Source organism: Pteronotus mesoamericanus, unplaced genomic scaffold (genome assembly GCF_021234165.1).
Source record: "Pteronotus mesoamericanus isolate MK-2021 breed Mesoamerican mustached bat unplaced genomic scaffold, CSHL_Meso_final contig_726, whole genome shotgun sequence".
NCBI classification, from domain to species: domain Eukaryota; kingdom Metazoa; phylum Chordata; class Mammalia; order Chiroptera; family Mormoopidae; genus Pteronotus; species Pteronotus mesoamericanus.
Genome location: NW_026555243.1, coordinates 317,721 through 338,740, shown reverse-complemented (window position 1 = coordinate 338,740; position 21,020 = coordinate 317,721). Strand labels below are relative to the sequence as shown.

The 21,020-nt window shown below is 52.1% G+C and overlaps 1 protein-coding gene across 2 annotated transcripts; it reads right to left on the bottom strand.

Moving 5' to 3' along the window:
- Positions 1-766: 766 nt before the first annotated feature.
- On the bottom strand, positions 767-20,728 carry HDGFL2 (HDGF like 2). 2 transcript variants are annotated; one of them, XM_054582845.1, is made up of 16 exons: positions 20,582-20,728; positions 18,001-18,077; positions 17,771-17,909; positions 10,907-11,098; positions 7,335-7,451; positions 7,153-7,224; positions 6,112-6,274; positions 5,910-5,985; positions 5,482-5,797; positions 4,813-4,913; positions 3,827-3,900; positions 3,580-3,650; positions 3,103-3,204; positions 2,648-2,861; positions 1,784-1,916; positions 767-1,330 (listed from the first exon to the last, which is right to left on the bottom strand). In XM_054582845.1, the coding sequence occupies exons 1-16, from the start codon at positions 20,651-20,653 to the stop codon at positions 1,228-1,230; spliced, it is 2,022 nt and encodes a 673-aa protein (XP_054438820.1). In that variant the 5' UTR covers positions 20,654-20,728; the 3' UTR covers positions 767-1,227. The 2 variants fall into 2 exon arrangements, with proteins under 2 accessions (XP_054438820.1, XP_054438821.1); XM_054582846.1 differs by having other exon boundaries at positions 767-1,327.
- Between the last annotated feature and the right edge of the window lie 292 nt (positions 20,729-21,020).

Below are 21,020 nucleotides of genomic sequence, written 5' to 3'. Positions count from 1 at the left end.
ACACTGCACCATCTTCTCAGAAATGATCAGGGGCTCTGAGCTCAAGGACAAATGGGCCAGCTCTCTTCAAGGGTTACCAAATGCCTCCAGGGTCTGTGAGACGCTCTGTCCTGGGAAGCGGGGGGAACCTTCTGAACCTTCTGAGGCTTTCTTTCCTCAGCCTCCATCATGTTAGGTTATCAGAGGTAAAGACACTGGCATTTGCAGAAACCCAGCGAAGTGACTTGATTTCAAGTCCAGTCAAACCAATAGGGGGTGGCTGTGGAATTGGGCAGGACTCAAGAAGTCTCCTGCCACACCATGGTCTCCCTCCCTCTCAGCCAGGGGCCACTGTTTTACCTGACACTGCTGTGTGCGGGTGCCTGGCTGAGAGCTACACGCATCCCTTACCCAAACCCACAAGGCAGCCCTGTGAGGCTGGAGTCATCCCCCGTCCAGGTGAGAAAAGAGACACCCAGAGTGGGAGTGCCGCTTGCCCAAGGTCACACAGTGAGGGCTGCCCCCAGTGCTTGGCCTCTGAACATGTGAAGACAATGGATGGCTCACAGAGCCCCTCCTGGCCTAAACCCGGTGCCATGCACTGTGGGTCTCACTTTGTGGAGATGCAGTGCCAAGTTGCAGCTTTGGCGAGAGGGAAAACAGCTGAGTCAGTTGAGCAAGGCAGTGGCTTCTGGGGAAAACACGGTGGCCGCCTGGCCTCTTTGCTCCTTCTTCCTGGGCACTGGGAAGCCAAACCCAGGACATCAAACCACAGCCTCCATTTGAGCCTCAAAGTTCAGAGTTTTATTTTTCCTTTATTATTTTTGGAAAGGCCTTGTTCCTAACCCACTGTTTCACTGCCAGCCCTAGTGGGCTGGGAACACCATTAAAACCAAGCTCACATTCACTGAATATGGTGACACTGTGGTTTAAAATACTTTGTCCCCAAATGGGCCCTTAATAGCTACAGACCTCTCCCCAATTCCAGCCCAGCTGCACCAGTAACACTAGAAAACCAAGCCAATAAAAGTGATTTTTTTTTCATTAAAAAAACCCTTTATAGTCATTTCATGTCAGTTGGAAATCACAGAAATTGGGCAGAAAAAAAACCCCAAGAGGGACAAATACAAATGAAGAGCACGGCATCTCCCCAACAGTTCTCTGCTCCCTGGGCGGCCGGGAAGGGACAGGGCAGGCCTACAGGCATCTACATGACGGGCGGGGCCTGGCCGCCGGGCTGCCCGGGGCTCAGCTGTCCTCGTCGTCCAGGGACTCAGAGTCCACGTGCGCCCTCGGGCGCTCCTGCCGGTCCTTCCCAGGCCCATCCAGATCGGGGCCCTCCCTTGCACTGCTGGTGAAGCACAGCACGGTGGGGTGAGCGGACTGCCTTCCTGTCTGTCCATCTATCTCCCTCTATCAGTGAGAGACTGAAAGCCTGAGGCTCCCCCCGCCATGCCCAGCACAGTGGGTGTGCGTTGAATGGTCTGGGGTTTTCAGCACGACCACACACCGGAGTCAAGGGTGCTTGTGAAAGAGGCTGCCTGTTCCCACTCCCGGAGAGTCAGGAGGAAACCACTGTCCCTAGGGCCTCAGGGCAGCTCAGCTCCCCTAACTATAGGGGTCCTGGGGTCTGTTGCTAAGGTGGGGGACAGGAGGCTAACACATGGGGGCCAAGTCCCTGGGACACTGACAAGTATGAGCAGCCCACTGGGAGCAACTCAGACATCAGGTGCTTTCTCGGCAAGTCTCACCCCCCACCTTTCAGAAAGTAACCCCCAGTGCTACAGATCCCAGGGACACTTACTCATTGTGTAACAGGTCTTCGGAGGAGCCCCCCACTGGCCCCTCTTCTGAGTTCTGTCCTTCCTCTTGCTCCTTGTCCTCCGTGCTCCCACCTTTCTCGGATGTGGCCTCACCATTCACTGAGGCTGAGAGATCTGAGGGAGTTGGGGGGTGGAAAGTGGTTTTGGGACACTGTGGCCCTATCATCCAGGACCCCTGTCCCCTTCCATTGACAGCGGGTGGGAAAGCAAGCCAGCTTTGGGACAGAGGACCCGTGACCCTCCCGGAGGGCCCTGGCTCTATGCTTCCACAGTCACTACCTCCCTGCCTCCCAGTCCCATGGGGACTGTCGGCTCCATCAGGCCGGGGCTGGCTGCAGCGCTTCCGGCAGGCAGCCTGGGCCCCTGAGGAAGGGAGGGGCCAGTTAATGAGTGTCCAAGGCTGGGGCAGGAATAAGGAGAAAGACGTCCCCTCTGGGCTATATCCTTGGGCTGCTGAGGCTTCTTCAGCCAAGCCAGCTTGATGCCAGTGTGAAGGGCCGCTCCAAGCATCTGTCACCAGGACCAGGTGACTGCAGCATGAACCCCTCCCACTCCCAGAGGCTGTCCCTGCTACAAATGTCTTCTTTCTTCTCTCAGATCATCCATGACCCTCGAGGTCCAGCCTGAGGCCGGCGCCTCCCCAGAGCACTCACACACACCTGGCCAGCACACACACACAGCCTCCTACACTCTCTGGCTCGGAGGGCTCAGAGCTCATCACCCGCATAGGTATGTGCATGTACCAGGCACCAGCTGCCTTGCGGGTCACAGCCAGGCCTGCGCAGACAGCACCAGCAGGGTGCACCACCCAAGTCACCTGGGGAGGAGCCCACCCAGCTCCTCACCCGCACTGGCCTCATCCTCCGCCCTCTCTGACGGGGCCTCCTCTCCAACCAGAGCTTCCTCGGCCTTCTCTGCTTCAGTCTGCTCCTTTTCCGCTCCAGTTCTGGCCGCCTTCTGGATGGCCTCAATCTTTGGTCCCAGGACCCGTGACTTGAGCCGGGTGTAGACTTCCGCGGCCTTCTCCATCACCTCCTTGTTGGCCTTGTAACGGCGAATCTGCCCCGCAAGAAGCCTGGCTCAGAGAGAGCAGCCCTCCTACCCCGAGACCCTCCCTATTGCTGCCACCACCTCAGCACCTCCCCTGGAAACTGGTACTGCCCACCGGCTTTCTCCCCACCGACTTTCTCCCCACCGACCAAAAGTGGCTGTGGCCAGGAATGCCGGCTCCCTGGTAGACCCCTGCCTGCTTGGACCCACCTTTCCCTAGCCCCCTTCCACCCCTGGGCTCCAATTGTACCTTTTTCAACGTGGCCACCACATCAGTGTTCTTTTGGAGGATGTGTGAGGTCACCTGCAGGGTCCCAAGCTCCTCTAGTGCATTCAAACACCTCTTCACATCCTGCAGGATGGAAAAGAAAGCAGGAGGGGCAGCACTTAGCACATCCGATGGGTCAGAGGATACCCTGGAGCTTCCCCTGTGGGGAGGGCTAAGTGATAGGGAACCCCAGGGACCACGGAAAGACCCAGACTTGGAGGATCCTTGGGGCCTGCCCATAGTGCCACCTGGTAGGGATATCAAGCACACTGTGCCTCAGGATGACCCTCAACTGGGAGACACATAGTAGACACAACGACCCCTGCCCCACCCACCCCGAAGGACCCTGGAGTCACCTCAATTTCTGGAGACTTCTAAGGGAGCTGTAGACATGATGGGGTGGCAGGAACTGCTTCACCCAGGGAAAGTGGCTCCCCGTGGCCCCAAGCAGAGTCTTACCGGATTATCAACTTTCAGAGCATACTTGATCTCGCTGTGCAGCTTCTGAAGCTTCTCCTCCACGGAAGGTTCTGTGGCCAGGAGAGAATGCATCGCCTGGGCCTAAGCCCCCACACCCAGGCGTGGCCAAGAACCTGCCTGAGCACTGCTGTGGTGACAGAAGCAACCGTCCCTCCTCCCGACCTCAGCAACCTCGGGCTGCAGGCTGCAAGAGCTTCGGCAGCGACCGGGACAGCTGGTCCCTCACCTTTCTTCTTCTCAACCTTCCGGTCTGGTGGGAACCCTTCTGACCGCTTCCGGGTTCGTTCCACCTTCATGGGCCTGTGAAGACTCATTCCTCTTAGGCCTCTGATCAATATCCACGAGGCCACCCTGCCCCAACCACCAACATCCTCCTGACCAAGGGCTGGAAACTACAGAAGGAAACCTTTGGGAGGCCCTGGAAGCTGGGAGGAGTCAGGGACCATTGTGACCTGGTCTAAGATAGGTACCTGAGACAAATCATGCGAAATCCCAAAATTCTTTTTTATATGTGGCTGAGAATTAGTAGCTGGGTATGTAAAATTTAGTGGATGAGTTATTAAAAGGCACTCATAGATGACAGCAACACTCGTTAACACAGTTCTGGTTCTACACTCTCCTGGGCAGTCTGGCTGCCAAGTTCCCAGTGGCCAGATTCCAACCACAATCTAACTTGAAATATAACTTGAAAGTGGTGGGTAGCTCAAATGGTTAGAGTGTCATCCCAATACACCAAGATGTGTGTTTGATCCTGAGTCAGGGCGCATATAAGAATCAACAAATGAACACACATGTAAGTGCAATAACAAATCGATGTTTCTCTCACAAATCAACAAAATTTTTTTGGAATGGCATAAATGCACCACCCCCACATCTCGGTGGGCCATGGACTTAAAATTAAAAAGCCTGGGAACCACTGGTCTGGGGACAGCTCCCCCCTTCTGCCCTAACACAGGGGCTGGACCATGCTCTGCGGGAGGCCATCCTGGGCACTGTGGGATGAGGAGCAGCATCCCTGGCTCCCACCGACTCGATGTCAGGAACACCCCAGTCAAGGACCTGAACAGGGGACACTTCAAATAGATCTATCAAGCTAAATTTGGAAGCTGGGTCCCTCTTATGAGGGGTGAGAGGTTCCCCAGGAGGATGAAGGGCCTAGGGACCAGGATGGCCTCGGGGAGCTGTGGAAGGATAGGCTAAGTGAATGCTGACCTAGACCGGGGCTTCTCCTCCGGGCGCCCTCTCTTCTCCTTCTGGTTGGGTCTCTTCACGGGCTCTGTGCTTTGTGGCTGCTTCTTGGCTGATTTCTTCACCTGCAGCAGCAAAACAGGAGTGGGAGAGGCTTGCCCTGAACTCCTGAACTGTCCCTCTTAGAGATAAAGCATGGTGCTTCCTGCCACCACCTTCACACTGTTAAGAGCTGGTGGAACGGACAGGATGAGATGGAAAGATCCCTGTGTCCGGTCCACCCCCCCGACAGCAGATTCTCAGCCTCTGAAAGGACCACCCAACAGCCCACCATATTCCTCCTTCCAAGCAGGACACTTCCTGAGACAAGGAACTTGGTTCCCCCAACTTTGGGACAAAAAGGACAGCGACTGGGAGAACTGGGTGTTGTCAGGCTTCCCTCATGCCCATGCCTAGTGGGATCCTGGGCTCAGTCTAGAATGTGATGGGCCTGGGAAGTTGGACGCTCAGTCGGGCCAGGGTGGGAGCGGACAGGCCTGCACCATCACAGGGTGCCTGACGGTCACCACTGCCCCTTGCTGGTAGAAATGGACTTGCTCCCAGGGAGGACTGTTAGGGAGAAGCCTCCTCAGTCGCCCATGTTTCCCCATCACCCTCCATGGGGCCCCTGTGACCCCACCAGGCTGGGCACACCTCTCTCTCCAGCTCAGCCTCAGGCTCTGAGTCAGAGGAGGACTGGGGACCCCGTCCCCGACCCTTCCGGCCGCGCTGCTTCCTGACGGGCTCTTCCTCATCCCTGAGCTCATCGCCGCTGCTGCCCCCGCTGCCCCCGTGCAGGGCCTCCCCGCGCTCGGCCCGCTCGCGCCTCCGCTCCTTCTCCTCCTTCTCCTGTTCCCGCAGCCGCCGCAGCTCCTCCTCTTGCTCGCGGCGCCGCCGAGCCTCCAACTCACGGCGGCGTTCCTCATCCCGGCGCTTCCACTCGCTAATTCGGTCCACCTCCTCACTGTCGCTGGGGGTGCAGGCCAATTAGAGGGAGGCCTGGCCCTCAGGAGGTGCTGCTTCAGACCCACTCGCAGCTTGGCTGAGGACCCCGCCAGAGGCGACCCAGGGCTGTCACCTACCTGTCACTGCTTGAGCTGCTCGGGGGTCGTTCGGGCTTCGATTTCCGCCCACGGGGTTTTGGGGGAGGCTTCTCAGCTATGAAAAAAGAGGAGGGGGTGGCCTTCTCCCACACCATCCTCCAGAAGGGGTGAGGATACCCACAGGCCAGTCCAGAGGCGAGGACCCGTGGAACCAGGTCAGGACTGCTGTCAGCCATCCTACCTGGCTTCCTGCTCCTGGGAGGTTTCTTTACTGACACGTCTGAGTCAGAAGAGGACGAGGAGGCCAAAGAGGAGGAGGAGGCCGACCTGGCCACTGTCACTGGTTCACCCTTGGCCCCTTCTGATTCTGGTTTGGAGTCTGAGTCGGAGGCAGAGGGCAGCTTCTGGGAGAAGCCGGGGCACAGAGGTGAGAGAGCAGACCCCAGCACCCCTTGTAGCCCCCAACCCACACAAATCTGCCTCCCCCAAAAGAGAAAAGCTTCATTTAGACCTGGAATCGCAGGCAGCCCTGGATGTGCCTGCAGCTGCCTGATCCTTCACCTCAGTTACAGTGTGTGATCTCCCTAGACCTCCTTCCTCCTGGGTCAAGTGCAGGGGATCAAATGAGATACTTTCCCCCTCACCCCCAATGGCTAGAGCTTTATAAATACCACAAAATCTTCCCTGGAGGTCCGAACAGATGAAATGCCCTCTTCCACCATCTCTGCCCTTGAGCTCTCCTGAGCCCTCAGCACACGCATGTACATGCACACACAACATACACTTGTACACAACTCTCACATAACTTATACATGCCAGACAATACACTCGTACACGTGCACATACCATACATACACTCATTCAAGCATGCACATGCTCACACATGCACCATATACACTCATACAATCACACAACACACAGATTTCTCTCTTCCTCTCCCGCAGCCCGACACAGGGAACCTAAGAGTGCTTCACTCCCTTCTGATGCCAGCATCCCGCGTTCTCAACCAGCCTGTAAATTCTGCTCAGGAACAGTGGCAGTCAGTCATCTCCTAATCAGGAAAGTGCTCTGCACACATGGTACTTGGAAACTGCGCTGAGGCCATCAGTGAAACCAGAGGCTGAAGTCAGTGGTCCCCTGGAGTCTCCCTGTAGACTCCCTACGCCCTATCCTCCTCCAAAAAGAACCCGATTCTAATCATGGACAGTGGCTGGTAACCTTGGAGAGAAGCTCCAAGAGTTTCTCCCAGGTGGGCATGGAGGGGGGGCAAAAACACCGCTACCTTTTTCTTCCGTCCTGCCAGAGGGCCCCGCCGTGGCACCCGGACCACAGCTTTCTTCTCAGGGGTGAAGTCCTGGGCAGAGAGAAGGGAGCTGAACAGGCCCACTGGCTGGCCACCGCTCCGCACGGCTCCCCCCTGCGCATCTCTCCCCCACCCACCCAAGGAGCCGACCACTCGCTCACCTGGTCACTGGTCTTCTCTGACTCAGACGAGCTTTCAGAATTCTCCTCCTCAGATGGGGACACGCTGGCCTGGTCCAGGTCGCTGGAGGCCTTCCGAGCTCGTTTTGAGACTGACATCTGAAGGGCAAGCAGCCCAAACAGATCAGTGGCCAGAAAAGCACGTGTGCTCAGCAGAGCCATCTCCCACCTGAACCCTAGAGCCCAGGGAAGAGCTGAGGTTCGAGGACCTTTGTGAGGGCAGTGGGGACCCTGTGTGAATCTGACAAAAAACCAGGGGGTTTAAACCTTGAGGACATTACGCTAAATGAAATCAACCCGTCACAAAAAGACAAATACTGTAGGCTTTCACTAATACAAGGTCCCTAGAAGAGTCAAATCCATAGAGACAGGAAGCAGAGGGGAGCCAGGGGCTGGGGAAGGGGAGTTAGTGTGTAATGGGGACAAAGTTTCAGTCTGGGGAGATGAAAAAATGAGAAAGTTCTGGAGGCGGATGGTGGTGGTAGTTGCACAACAATGTGAATATATTTTAAGCCACTGAGGTATATACTTAAAAATGGTTAAAATGGTACATTTTATGTTATGTATATTTTACTAAGATTAAAAAAAGAAAAAAAATCAAGCCAGAAATACAGTCCCCAGGAAAGCATATATGCACATACTTTGGAAATAAAGATGGTGGTTGCACAATACTGTAATGTATGAAATGCCACTGACCTGTACATTTTAGAGTAGTTAGTTAATGTTATATAGGTTTCTTCTCAATAAAAAATTTCAAAGTGTGTGTGTGTGCGTGCGCACACAGGCGCATACATACAAATCAGTTTCAGGGATCCATGGACTGATGCCCACCCAAAGAAGCCAACTTAAGAGTCCTTATGAAGGAAGAAGCGAGGAAGCATAGAGAACTGAAATATGCCCTGGCTGGTGTGGCTCCATGAATTAAGTACCAGCCTGCCAACCAAAAGGTCGCTGGTACTATTCCCAGTCAGGGCACATGCCTGGGTTGCGGGCCAGATCCCCCGTTGGGGCCATGCAATCACATGCAAGAGGCAACTGATTGATGTATCTCTCATATATTGACATTTCCCTATCTTTTGTTCTCCCTCCCTTCCCCTCTCTCTAAAAAAAAAGGTAAATAAATAAAATCTTTAAAAAACAAAAAAGATCCCTGTTCAGTGACAACCAGTTCTTCCTACTGGGGCATCAGTTTACTTACAAAGTGCTTTTTACCTCTGTTCTGTTACAAATAAGACTCGTTCCTTCTTTAAAAATTGCTTCCTAAGCACGACTCTGCTCCATGCCCTGTCCAAAGCCAGGGAGTCATGGGCTGAATTGTGTTCCCCTAAAATTCAAATGTTAGAGCCCAACCCCTGGTACCTCAAGATGTGACTGTATTTGGAGATGGGCGTCTTTAAAGAAGTCATCACAGTGGGCCCTGATCCAGCAAGACAGGTGTCCTTATAAAAAGAGAGCAGGACACAGAGGGGAGAGAGATGTGCACACAGGAGGAAAACTGCTGTCTACAAGGCAAGGAGCAAAGCCTCAGCAGGAACCAGCCATGCTGGCACCTTGATCTCGGACTTCTGGCCTCCAGAATTGTAATAAAATAACTGCCTGTTGTTTAAGCCCCCCCAGTCTGAAATACTTTCTTATGATGGTCTGAGCGAATCGTATCCTCAGTAACACTCCAGTGAGAGGCCCCTACTCTCATGCAACTTATCTCATTGGGAGAAAGAAACTGAAACGTTAATTAATGATCTGAGAGAAGAGTGAGTCCTGTGAAAATAAAAGGACACACTGGTGGAGAGTGACAGGGTGTGCCTTAAAGTGGGGGCCGGAGAAAGCTGCTGAGCAACCTGCAGGACCAGGACATGGGAAATACAAGAAAGCCTTTTCTGGGTTGAGGAAACAGCAACTACAAAGCACCTGCAGTGGAAAGTAGCTTGGCATTTCCAAAGACATGGAAAGGAGCTGGGGTGGCTCGCAGGTAGTGCCAAGTCAGAAGGCCCAGCTCAGCTCCCCTCCCGCCAGGGGCCTGGGCTGGCCGTCACTCCAGGAGGGCTTGTGGCTGTTATTGAACCCTAATGAAAGGAGGTCATCTATGGGTTCACTAAGAAGGACGACTATGAAGATCACAGAAGGTTGGGGAATGAAGCCCCCAGGATGTGCTAAGTGCAGTAGCATTAAGAATGAAAAGGTCTTTTAAATTCTTCCCCAGCATTGTTAAAAGGTGTAATAATAACAACTTACACTTGTTTAATGCAAAGTTAGTCCCCCAAAATAAATAAGTAAATAAAAATCTGAACATACACTGACTTATAAAGTGATTTCTCTCTAAGGGGAATATGGGATGGGCATTTATATATTTATGCTTTACCTTCTCTAACAACAAATTATGGGGACTTTTAAAAACAATACCACGTATAAATAATTAAAAGCTGAGGGGGACTAAATGCCCCAAAACCTTAATATATTGGTTAGAGCTCATCCACATCATAAACTACTTCTCAACCACTGATACCTACATCTTAAAGTAATATTTAATGACACGGAAATGCTCATATTAGGTGAGGAAAAACAGGCAAGACACATATTCTATGTACATATCGCCAATTCTGTACTTTACACATACCCATACACCGTGTGAGAGACACACATCACAGAGAAAACACTTAAGAATGTTTGTTGCCCTTGGTGCAGAAAACCCTCCGAAAGTATGGGTCTTTTTTACTAGCCTCTTTACCCCTTCTGCATCTTGAGAGCTTATATACAATGAGCATGGCTTATTATTATTATTGGAACCCGAAGCAAATGTTATTTTTAATAATGAAAAGAACGTCTCAGCCTATCAAGAGTTTGCTGGAAGTCCTGGTCCTTTCATTCTGCACCCAAATATTTAGAAGCAGCCAAAAGGCAAAAGAGAAAAAAAGGCAGGAAAAAGAATATATCCAAAAGAACTGAAATCGTATGTCCACACAAACACTTGTATGCGAATGTTCACAGCAGCATTATTTATAATGGCCAAAAAGCAGAAATAACCCAAATGGCTGCCAACAGATGAATAGACAAAATGTGGTCCATCCCTACAAAAGAATATTATTCAGCCATGAAAAGGAGTGAAGTTATAATGTGGATGGACCTTGAAACCATGATGCTCAGTGAGAAAAGCCAGGCACAAAAGACCGGAGTGTGTGATTCCATTCATGTGAAATGTCCACAACACACACACACAGAGAAACAGGATGTAGATTCATAGGTGCCGGTGGCTGGGGGAGGGGAGTGGGGAGCGACTGCTAACAGGGACAGGGTTTCTCTTTGGGAAGATGGAATGTTCTGGAATTAGACATGGTGATGGCTGCACAACTCTGTGAATGTACTAAAAGCCAATGAATTATATACTTTGAGGGGGTGAATTTCATGGTATGCTAATGGTATCTCCACTGTTTTTTAATGCATGTTAAAAAAAAAAAAAAGTCAGTCAGGGTGGGTGAGTAGGCTACAAGGTGCAACCTCAGAGTGGGAGCAGGAAGAGCCAGGGCACTGCTGGGCCACCTGCCCTTCCCCACGCCTACCTTCAAGGCGGATGCCTTTCGCTTCAGGCTACTGTTGTCACTGCTCTTGTCCGAGTCCGAGTCACTCTCCATCCTGTCGCTGGTGGCTGCAGCAGTCACAGCTGTGACAGCCATGACCCCCCTTTCCTCTTCGTCCTCACTCCTGCCGGCTGGGTCAGCTTCTGGGGCCTCGCTGTCGGAGGAGCTCACCGGCTGGGGGACAGAGGAGCAGAGACAGTGAGTCACCCCTGGGTGTCAGCGGGTTTCCCAATCAGGACAGGAACTCAGAGTGCAGCACCCACCGTTGGCAGCGTCTCAAATGCAGGGCCTCCTCATTTTCCCAATGGGGGAACTGAGGCCCAGAAAGCCCTGAGAACTGAGGCAGGAGGTTCAAACAGACAAAACTAAGGTTCAAGCACTGTGGGATTCAAGGTCAAAGCCTGGGCAAGTGACTTAAGCCTCTCTGTGCCTCAGTTTCCACATCAGCAATGAAGATGCCAATGTTTTGGCCTCACAGGGCTATGACAAGGTTTAGATACCAGTGATAAGTGACGTACTGAGGACAGTACCCAGACTGGCACAAGAGGTCCACCACCGCTCCCTTTTCATTATTATTTTCATAATAAGGAGGAAACCAACCTAGAATAGGTCGTCTGGGCTTGAACTTCAAGGCACTGTTATTTCTGTTTTACACAAAATTTCTGCTCAGGCAGTGACAGCCACAAAGAGAGCAAACACATCGCGCTTCTCCTGTGCAAACCACATGCCAGGCTCCTTTACAACTCAGTCACTTTTGGGAGCAGGTTCTGGGAGCCAGGCACTGTGCTAAGTAGGTGGTGAGCACCCAGGTAACAGGGATGACCCCTGCCCCCAGGGAGCTTATAATCCAGTGGGAGAAACTAACCACAGCTATTTGAACAAACCAATGCCACACAGTGGCGATGGACAGCAAAGAAAATATCGGCACATGGGTAGGAAGGAATCAAAGAGGAGGGTGCCAAGTGGTGGCAGTATTTTGCACTAGGAAGGGGTCCCTCAGAGGATGTGACATTTTGGCTGAAGGGTTGTCCCAAGTGTGCAAAAGGATAGGGGCCAGACGCATTTGGGAAGACAGGGTCAGCATAAATGAAGGTCCTGTAAGGAACCTGAATAGGTTGAGGGGAGGGCGGTGCACAACGAAGGAGAAGCAAATGCAGCAGAGAGGCTGGGGGTTGGGCCAGGCCAGATCATGCAGGAGTTATCAAAGCTCAGAGATCAGGCAGATGGCACAATGACAGTCGGGTCATAGGACTTTCTCGGGTCCCTTTTTATACTCCTTCAGGATTATTTTATGTTTGTCGGGGGGAAAAGGATGGGCCCTAGTCGCATTCAACCACCATTCATTCATCCAATGAATGTCACAGAACACCTACTATGTGCCCGGTCCTGTGCTGGGTGCTGGGCCTAGAGATGAGTTAATACAGGGTCCCTGCCCTTGGGGAGCTCACAGTCTAATGGGGAGACAGACAAGTAAATGCGCAATTACAACACAGCACGAGAGGATAACCCAGCCAAATCCAAGTGTGAGAATCTAACCAGGTTATTTCATGGTATGTACTTGTTTTCTAAATAGCTAATTTTTTTTTTTAAAGAAAGGCACTGAGATTCTTAAAAGCCACATTCTCTGGAAACAACCCAAATGTCTATCTACTGATGAATAAATAGAATGTGAGATAGTTACAGAATGGAATACTATTCAGCCATACAAAGGAATCATCCGACACACGCTAACATGGGTGAGACTTGAAAACATGCTCAGCAACAGAAGCCAGACACAAAGGACCCAATATACGGTTCCTTTTATATGAAATGTCCAGCATAAGCAAATGCATCAAAACAGGAAGTGGGTTAGTTAATTCCTAGTTTTTTTTTCCTGAGAGAGACAGAGAGACCTCGATTTGTTGTTCCACTTATTTATGCATTCATTGATTGATTCTTGTATGTGTCCTGAACAGGGATCAAACCCGTAACCCTGGCATAGTGGGATGACACTCTAACCAACTGAGCTACCCAGCCAGGGCCAACAGTTTCTGGGGTTTGGGGGAAGGGAGAACTGGGGGTGACTGCGAATGAGGAGGGGGATGGGAATGTTCTAAAGTTAGTAGCGATGGTTGAACAACATTGTGAATGTAGTAAAAGCCAAATGTGGTGTATGCTTTAAAATTATGAATTTTATGTTATGTAAATTTCACCCCAATTAAAAAAAAAAACTACCCAAATTCACTTGGTGTGTCAACAGTTGGGGTTCAATGGATTGGAGGAGAGCATGCCCTCTAGCCAAGAAAAAAGCAAGGAGGACTAAAAGAGCATGAGGACGGGAGAGGAGCCTCCAGGGCCACAATGACAGGACGCACCAAGTGAGACTAGAATAAGGAGCAAGGAAAGACAGGGGTCTGTGCAGCTGGGTGGCCAGGCGGAGGGTCATGAACAGCTAGACAGAGGTAGAGACCAGGTCTCAGTAGCACATCAAAATGGAAACACACAGAAGAGAATGGAAATGTGAGAGAAATGTGGATGCCAGAGTTGGAGCAGGGACAGCAATACCAGAGGAGGGGCCGGGTGGAGGGAGCGGCGGAGAGGGAACCCAGTCATTCCTCCCTACTCCTGCTCACTCACGTGTGAAGCCCCGTTCTTCCCCCACCGAGAAGTCCTGAGCCCTCCCAGCCTTCACCACAATCCCTATTTTATAGGCAAGAGAAATGAGAATCAGGTATTGACAGGACTTGGCAGCTCAGCACCGAACACCTTTTGTCTGCCTTGAGTTATTGTGACCAAGGGCCTTGGGCAGGGTGACAGGGTCCTTTGTCTGTACCCTGTTTGACAATATTAAAAAGTATAACACTAAGTAGGTCAAGGCCCAGGCCTAAAACGTTAGAAGAATCACATTATGATGGGTTTCTATCACACCTCTGCTCCAGGACTGAGGAGCACCACTGGTAAATAGAGAAGGGAAATGCTATCCCATTTGTCACTTGGAGAGTGAGTGACTAACTGGCTAGTCCAAAGATCTTTACGCAAGCATTAGTTACGTGCGAACGACCAGACACTGAGCTCATCCTCTCTGTTTCTGTAACTCGTGGGAGCTGTCATCCTCTTTTTGCAGATGAGAAAAAAGGCAGTGTGAGAAGATCACACACGCATGCAAGAGACAAAGCTGGGATGCAAGGCAAGGCCACCTTGGCCACTAAGCCGGGGCCCTGAGCACAGCTAGTGCTTATTAAATCCCTCCTCATTTCTGCCAAGCTTTTGACCAACTGCGATCTGATTTGTGCCTCCATGGCTATCGGGCAACTGGGATGAATGGGCATGGTCCACGACAGGGGAAACCAAGTTCTGGGAAGGTAAATGACTTGCCCTATACTTTGCTCGTGGCTAAAGCCAGAAACTCTGATCTGGGTCGGCCCATGGGATACAAGTGCCTGCCAACAAAGGTCTTGGGAACTCCAATTCACATGGAGACGTTTTTTTGGGGGGTGGGGGGTGGCTGAGTGAGATGAGCACTAACTTCTCTCACTACCTTAATGGATCTGGAGGTGAATGAGATGGAAAGGGCAGATCAAATCCAGCCTGGCCTCCTCATTCCCAACTGCCACCCGGCACTTTCTGTGTGGCTGTGCTAGGTCCCTGACGTGTATTTGCTCATCTGAGCCCAGGTCCAGGTAAAGACATGGCATGGCTCTTGCAGAGATTACTCTCTGTACTCTCCTTCTCCTTCGGGGTCCCGCCATGGCTTATATCAGCCAGAGGAAAAATAATCTCAGACTGGGAGGTAGGAGGCCTAGGATTTAGTCCCAGCTCAGCTCTAACCAGCCTGAGAACCTTGAATAGGTCCCCTTATCTCTTCCTCTACTGGTGACCAGAATGTATTAACTGGAATCCTACAGGGTCTGACAGAAGTTATGCATGCTTGAGGGTGGTTGGTAGGGTAATAATGTAGGTGTAATAATTTATAGTTTTAATTTGAACATTTCCCCTAAAATGTTATATGGGGGACTTGAGTGTGATATTATATTAGGGAATTACTTGCTCATGATTCTGTAATAAAAATAAAAGTGGGGCATTATTTGTGCCGAACCCTGGAGGTCAATGGTTTTCACCCAGAGTGACTTTGTCCCCCAGGGAGCATTTGGCAATTCTGAGACACATTCTGGTTATCGTGATGAGGTGCTCCTGGCACTGAGTACACGGAGGCCAGAGATGTTGCTCAACACCCCATGGTGCCCAGGACAGCCCCCAAAATAATCTGGCCTGAGTGCTGGAAAGACCCTGGTCTGGGTCTAAAAAGTCTCAGAGTCCAGCTGGGTCATTTTGGGCAATCAAGAGAACTCTCTTGGCCTCAGTTTGCTCACCTGTAAGAAGGAAAAGATGCCACTGGCCCACTCCACTCTCAGAATTACTGTGTGAATCAAAAGACAATGAAGTGGGAACCATACCAAGATACCATTTTTCACCTCCTGTCTGGCAACGGATGTGGAACAGGCCTTGCCACACACTCCTGGTGGGAGCACCAGATAAGTTAAGGCTGTCGAAAAGAATGGGGCTATTCTCTGCATGTTGCCATGGACCAGTCATTAAAATATATTACTACTGGGGAAATAAAGCAAATTAGAGAATTATATGTTTTAAAAACAAAAGCTATACAGGGTTTTATATGAATAAAGAATCTTAGAAGGATATATAAGGACCTGGTAGCTACGGCTGTCTTGAGAGGAAGTGGAAACAGAGTGACCCGGAGGCAGGACTGACTTTTCACTGTACGTCCCTTTTGTACCTTTTCAATTTTGTACCATGAGTCTGTATTGCTATTCAAAATGTAAAAATAAACTACAGTCCTGACCAGTGTGGCTCAGTTGGTTGGGCATCATCCCTTGGTTCAATTCCTGGTCAGGGTACGTGCCCAGATTGCAGATTGAGTCCCAATGTTGGGCGCATATGAGAGGCAACCAATCGATGTTTCACTCTCACACTGATGTTTCTCTCCCTCTCTTACTCCCTTCCTTCTCCTCTCCCTAAAAATAAATAAAATCTTGAAGGAAGGGAGGGAGGGAGGAAGGGATGGAGAGAGGGAGGGAGGGAGGGGCCACATACAGATAATTAAAAAAAAGAGACTGCTCAAGTACCCATAAAGCACTGATTCTAAAATTAAAAGCCTGTCTGTGGACTGGCTCCATTAGAAGCATCTCGAATGATGCACGGGAAGAAAAACCCCAGGGTCCCCAGGCCTCAGCCCTAATCTGCTACACCTAAACCTCTGAGGTGGACGGGAGGAGGCAGGGATCTGCACTTCAAACCAGTGTTCCAACTGTGGGCATAGACTCGTCAGAGAATTGAAGAGCAGTGATAAACTCTTAGAACTACTTTTCAACTTGAGGACCCTATATGGGGCTGGTTTAATGTGAGTCACACCATTTTTCAGTTTTGTTTCCTCAAGGGCAGGCATCTACACAGTATTTAGCAAGCTGTGGGTGTGCAATAAATATTAAACGGTACGATGATTCACCAGGAGGCAATAAGCTTAGGACACAACCAAACAGAACTAGAGGTGGGGCCAGGAAAAGATCTCATGAAACTCAATGACCTTACAGACCTTCCAATCCATTTACCCGAGCTGGGGACATGCAAAGCACAGGAAAGAACGGGTATCAAAGCAGGAGGACCTCTGTCTCCCAGACCCATCATGGCAGGCAAGAGTCAAATGCCTCCGAACATGCACTGAATGTAAGCCTGGAATGGTTGCTGAGTGAACCCGAATTTTAGGCTGTGAGCTCCTGGGAACCAAAAAATATGTGAGTCATCTCAAAGTCCTGGTCCCTAGCTGTATGCAGGTGTCAATACAGGAGTGTGCTGGACCAGTGGGTGGACTGAGCCACACTCAGACCATCTCAAGACCCAAAGTTCTCAAGCAGGACCAGGACTCAGAGAACTACTCCATCCTTCACAAACCAGATGCTCTCCGCCTCATGCCTATCTCCCTGCAGACCCCACTGCAAGTGCTTTTCATCCCTACCAGCCAAGCTCTGGCCCCTGCGGTCAGTTTGCTCCCAGCCAACCTTGAGTCCACCCCTCCCCTCACACCACCCACAGAAACCCCAAAAACCATGGTTAACAGCAGAGTGGAGATTCCCAGTCCAGCCTCCCTTCATTTGCTTCTTACCCCAAAATACCCAGAACGAGGCCCTCTGCCATCTTCCTGCGGCCTTCCACAACTTTTTATGACTTTACCATCAACTTTTCTAGATCCTTTCCTTTCCCTGAACGTTTCCAGATACTGATTCACCTCTAAGATGTCAATCTCTCTGATTCTTAGCATTATTTTTCCACCTAAGTAAGAACTCTCAACGTCTATTTACTAACTGCCTTTCTGAGTCTAAAATATGGCAATGATGGCAGAAGTGAGAGTTGTTATTGAAAGAGAAAATATTTTCCATAGAAAACAAAAGGTTTTATAAGAGTTCTAACAACACTGTTATAAATTCATGCTAATCCCAAAACACTGGGTCTCACCAGGGAGGGGTGAGCCTGCACCCCTCCACCCCACCCAGAGGACACTAGGCAATGTCTGAGGTCATGCTTGGTTGTCACAACTGGGGTAGGGAGGGTACTCCTGGCATCAAATGGATGGGGTCCAGGAATGCTGCTCAACACTCCACAGTGGCCAGAAAGGGCCTCACAGAGAACATTCCAGCCTGGGTTGACAGAAGTACCAAAGGCGGGGAGCCATATCCCAGAGGCCTCTCCTTGTCCTGAGACAACCTAAGGCTACTTCTAGATCCCAGTGCATATGAGCACCCCCTGACTTGGCTCTGCAGAGTCCATGTCAGCTGTCCCGCACCCCCAGGTACTCACCAGAGGGGCACTATAGCTGGCGTGGGGATTGTTCTGGATCTCCCACAGTCCCTCATTGAAGCCTTTCCTCTTGTTGGGTTTTCCGTACTTATCTTTCCACTTGTCGTATGGAAATAGGTCCTTGGGTCCAAGGAAGGCTCTGAAGAGAGAAACCACGCCAGTCCCAGGTGAGCCAGGGCACGCCAGGAAGCACCAGGTGGGAAAAATCAAGCTCAGTGAGGGACACTTACGTTTCATGTGTACCGAAGAAGAAGATAGGGTACTTGTTAGGTGGGGGTTTCACAGCACCATCAGCGATGTCATCAATCTGCAGTGAGAGGCTGGTAAGAGGATGGCTGAGAGGCACAGCAGCTTCACCCGCTAACCCAGAAAATCACCCAGAAATCAGACAAGTTATTGGGGGGAAAGCATGCTGGGAAAAAGGAAGCCTTCAGCCTAGGAAGATGCATCACCTTCCAGTTAAGCATCTGCATTCTTCTGTGCACCCCTAAACCCCCACTGCCCATCTGTCCCTTCCCCCACACACAGAGTGCTCTCTTTGCTGCCCCAAAGGTAGGTTCTTCACCTGAGCAAAACCAAAAATAGTCCTCTGAACAGCCAGGGGGTGGGGCCGAGCTCAGCTTCTAAGAACTACCAGGACCCTCCCATGGGACCCCCTCCCTCAAAGAGGGGATCAGTGGTGGGATGATTAGTCTCCCAGAGGCTGCAGCTGGCAGCTCCAAGGATGCAGAAGGTGGGGGGTGGGCTGCAGGAGACAGGCCCTGAGCATCCAGGAAGTCCCACCCTCTCCCTACAGGCCCATGGGCTCCAGCAGCTGTCAGTCACCTCCCCACAGGAGGCTAGCAGCCCCTTCACTTCCAATCAGGTGCTTGGAAATGTTCAGGGCTTAAAGGAGCTGGCTGGAAGGGGGGTGGAGGAGAGGGAAAAGCTGATACTCTGGAAAGAAGGGAAGTGCCCACAAAGTTTCGTTGCTCTGGTGTTCCCCAAGAAAATAAGCATGAGCAAATGAGGTTAAAATGGGTTCTACAGTCCCCATTATTTCCGTACCATCCTCTTCCACACCCAGGGGCTGCTGAGATATTCCCTGCTGCCCTCATCCAGCTTCCTTCCTCACTGTTAGAGGCTACTTTTCAAATCCTTGGCCCTGAGCTGTGAGTCTCGGGCATCCATGACAAGCATCTCACTACCACACAGAAGCATCCCAAATGCCGTCACCCTGAGGCCCAGCCCAGGATGCCTTCCAGGCCATCTTCTGCTCTGGCCTCACCCAGGACTCGCCTCTAAGCCTGAGGCCCAGACATCCTAACAGCAGCACCAGCTCCAGACTGCTCTCTGGGCTCCCTGGTCCCTCAGGCTCTCCTGACATCCTGTGGTGGCCACCCCGCACCCAAAACCCCAGCTCCAAGTGATGACCTTCTGCTTGCTTCCACCCAGACGCAGGGAGCATCCAGGCTGAAATCTCCAGCCATTCCAAGGGGACTGCTCCAGCAACTCTTGTACTCCCTCTATTCCAGTCAAACCTTCAGCCTCATCCTTCCACTGTCCCCTGCTTCTGCTTGAGCCTTGCACCTCTACCCCCCATATTCCCTCAGTCCTACGGAGAATATTCCACCAATCTCTGCACTGGGGCAACTTTAGCCTTAAGACCTGGGGTTAACAATAACCTCCAGGTCCCTCTTCCACACAGACCTTCCCTGGACAATACCAGGAACTCCACTCTGCAGATCTGACAAGGGACTCCAGGGTCAGGACCACCCTGCAGACCTGGATGGTACCCTCAGACCATCTGAGTCCTTCGGACCATAGTTTCCTCCAAAGTGGACCCCCTTAGTCCCACTGGCTCAGCCCCCTTCCCTCATATGCTCTCTCTCTTCTGGGCTTGATTCCCCTTTGCAAGGGGCTAGTTTCTGATTCATGCATCTGGGAGGACTACCCCATTCCAAGCCCTCCCTCCCCTCCATGCCCTAACCAGCCTCCTCCATCAGGCTCCAAGGTGTGGTCCCCCAAACATGTCTCACTTCAACTTTTGGTCTCCGCTGCCCCAGGCATTATCAGATCAATCCTTTCAGCTCCACTGACCTTATAAACAGAGCCCCATTTCCAGACCTGGCCCCCCTCAACCTTCACCCTGAACCGTTCTCCTTTGCTGCACCCCTCTTCCTTAGCCATGCTCACACACTGTCCCAGGGACCCCAGCCCCTCAGAACTTGACTTCTCATGGCTTCCCCAATGAGGCCTTCAGTGCGGGACTACCCTCCCCATCAACTTGATCCCTCTCCTCGAATCCCAAGTCTCTCAGCTTCCTTCACAGTTACGGGCCTCCGTCAAACTTGAACCATGCCCGTTCAGGCCCCAGGTCACTCAAACCCCAAGTCCCTCGGCTCTAAGACCCCCGGAGTGCAGGTCGCCCGGCGCGCGTTCTTCAGGACTGGGTTCCCCAGACTTGAAGTGACGCGGGTTCCCCTGGCCCGTGGGGGTCCCCCACTACCTCAGAGTGCCAGTCCCTCAGGCCTGAGACCCACTGGCACCCAGCACGAGAGTTCCTAAGGCCTGGCGACTCCCCCAGACCACAGGCGCGCGGGTGCCCCAGACCCCCTAAGTATCCCCCCCAAGGTTCCCCAAGGCCCGAAACTCAAAAAACACCCGGCGATCGGGTACTTCAGGCCCGGGATCTCCAGACCTCCAGGAACGCGGGTCCCTCAGACCATGGGGCCCTCCAGACCCCCGGCGCGCGGGCCCCTCAGGCCCGGGTCCTCTACTGCCCCACCCCACCCCCACCCTCCGCCTGGCACATCTCCCGCGCGGCCTCACCCGGGCCGGCCAGTGCGGGTAGCCCTTCATCTTGGCAAACACCAAGTCCCCGGGCTTGAAGGCGTGCGGCATGCTGGCGGCGGGAAGCCCAAGCCGCGGGAAGTGGCTGCAGCAGCGGCGGCGGCGGCGGCAGCGGGAGGCGAAGCCGGGGGCGGGAGCAGAGAACGGAGGGGGCGGAGACGGCCGCTTGGGCAGCGGCCCGGCGCGTGCTTATTGGGCTGCGCGCCGCCGCCGGATGTCCCACCTTCCTACCGTCACCGGCGGGGGACGCGGTCGCTCAGAACCACGTGCGGGGATAGAGGAGCGCGGGGACCAATGAGAAGAGGGGTTGGAAAACACGTTAACGGGATTGGGTAACGGGTAGAGCCGAGGGGCGTAACCCAGAGGCCTAATTGAAGGGGGAGGAGGTTATGGAAGGTGAAAGGGGAAAGGGGGAAAG

Bases quoted from the DNA above. Each gene is read 5' to 3' on its own strand.
- HDGFL2 (XM_054582845.1), bottom strand. From the start codon at position 20,653: ATGCCGCACGCCTTCAAGCCCGGGGACTTGGTGTTTGCCAAGATGAAG. The intron at 6,275-7,152 runs GTAGCGGTGTTT...GGCTTCTCCCAG, and splicing joins TGGCAGGACGGAAGAAAAAG to AAGCTGCCCTCTGCCTCCGA. The intron at 3,205-3,579 runs GTAAGACTCTGC...TCCATCCTGCAG, and splicing joins CTCTGAAAGTTGATAATCCG to GATGTGAAGAGGTGTTTGAA.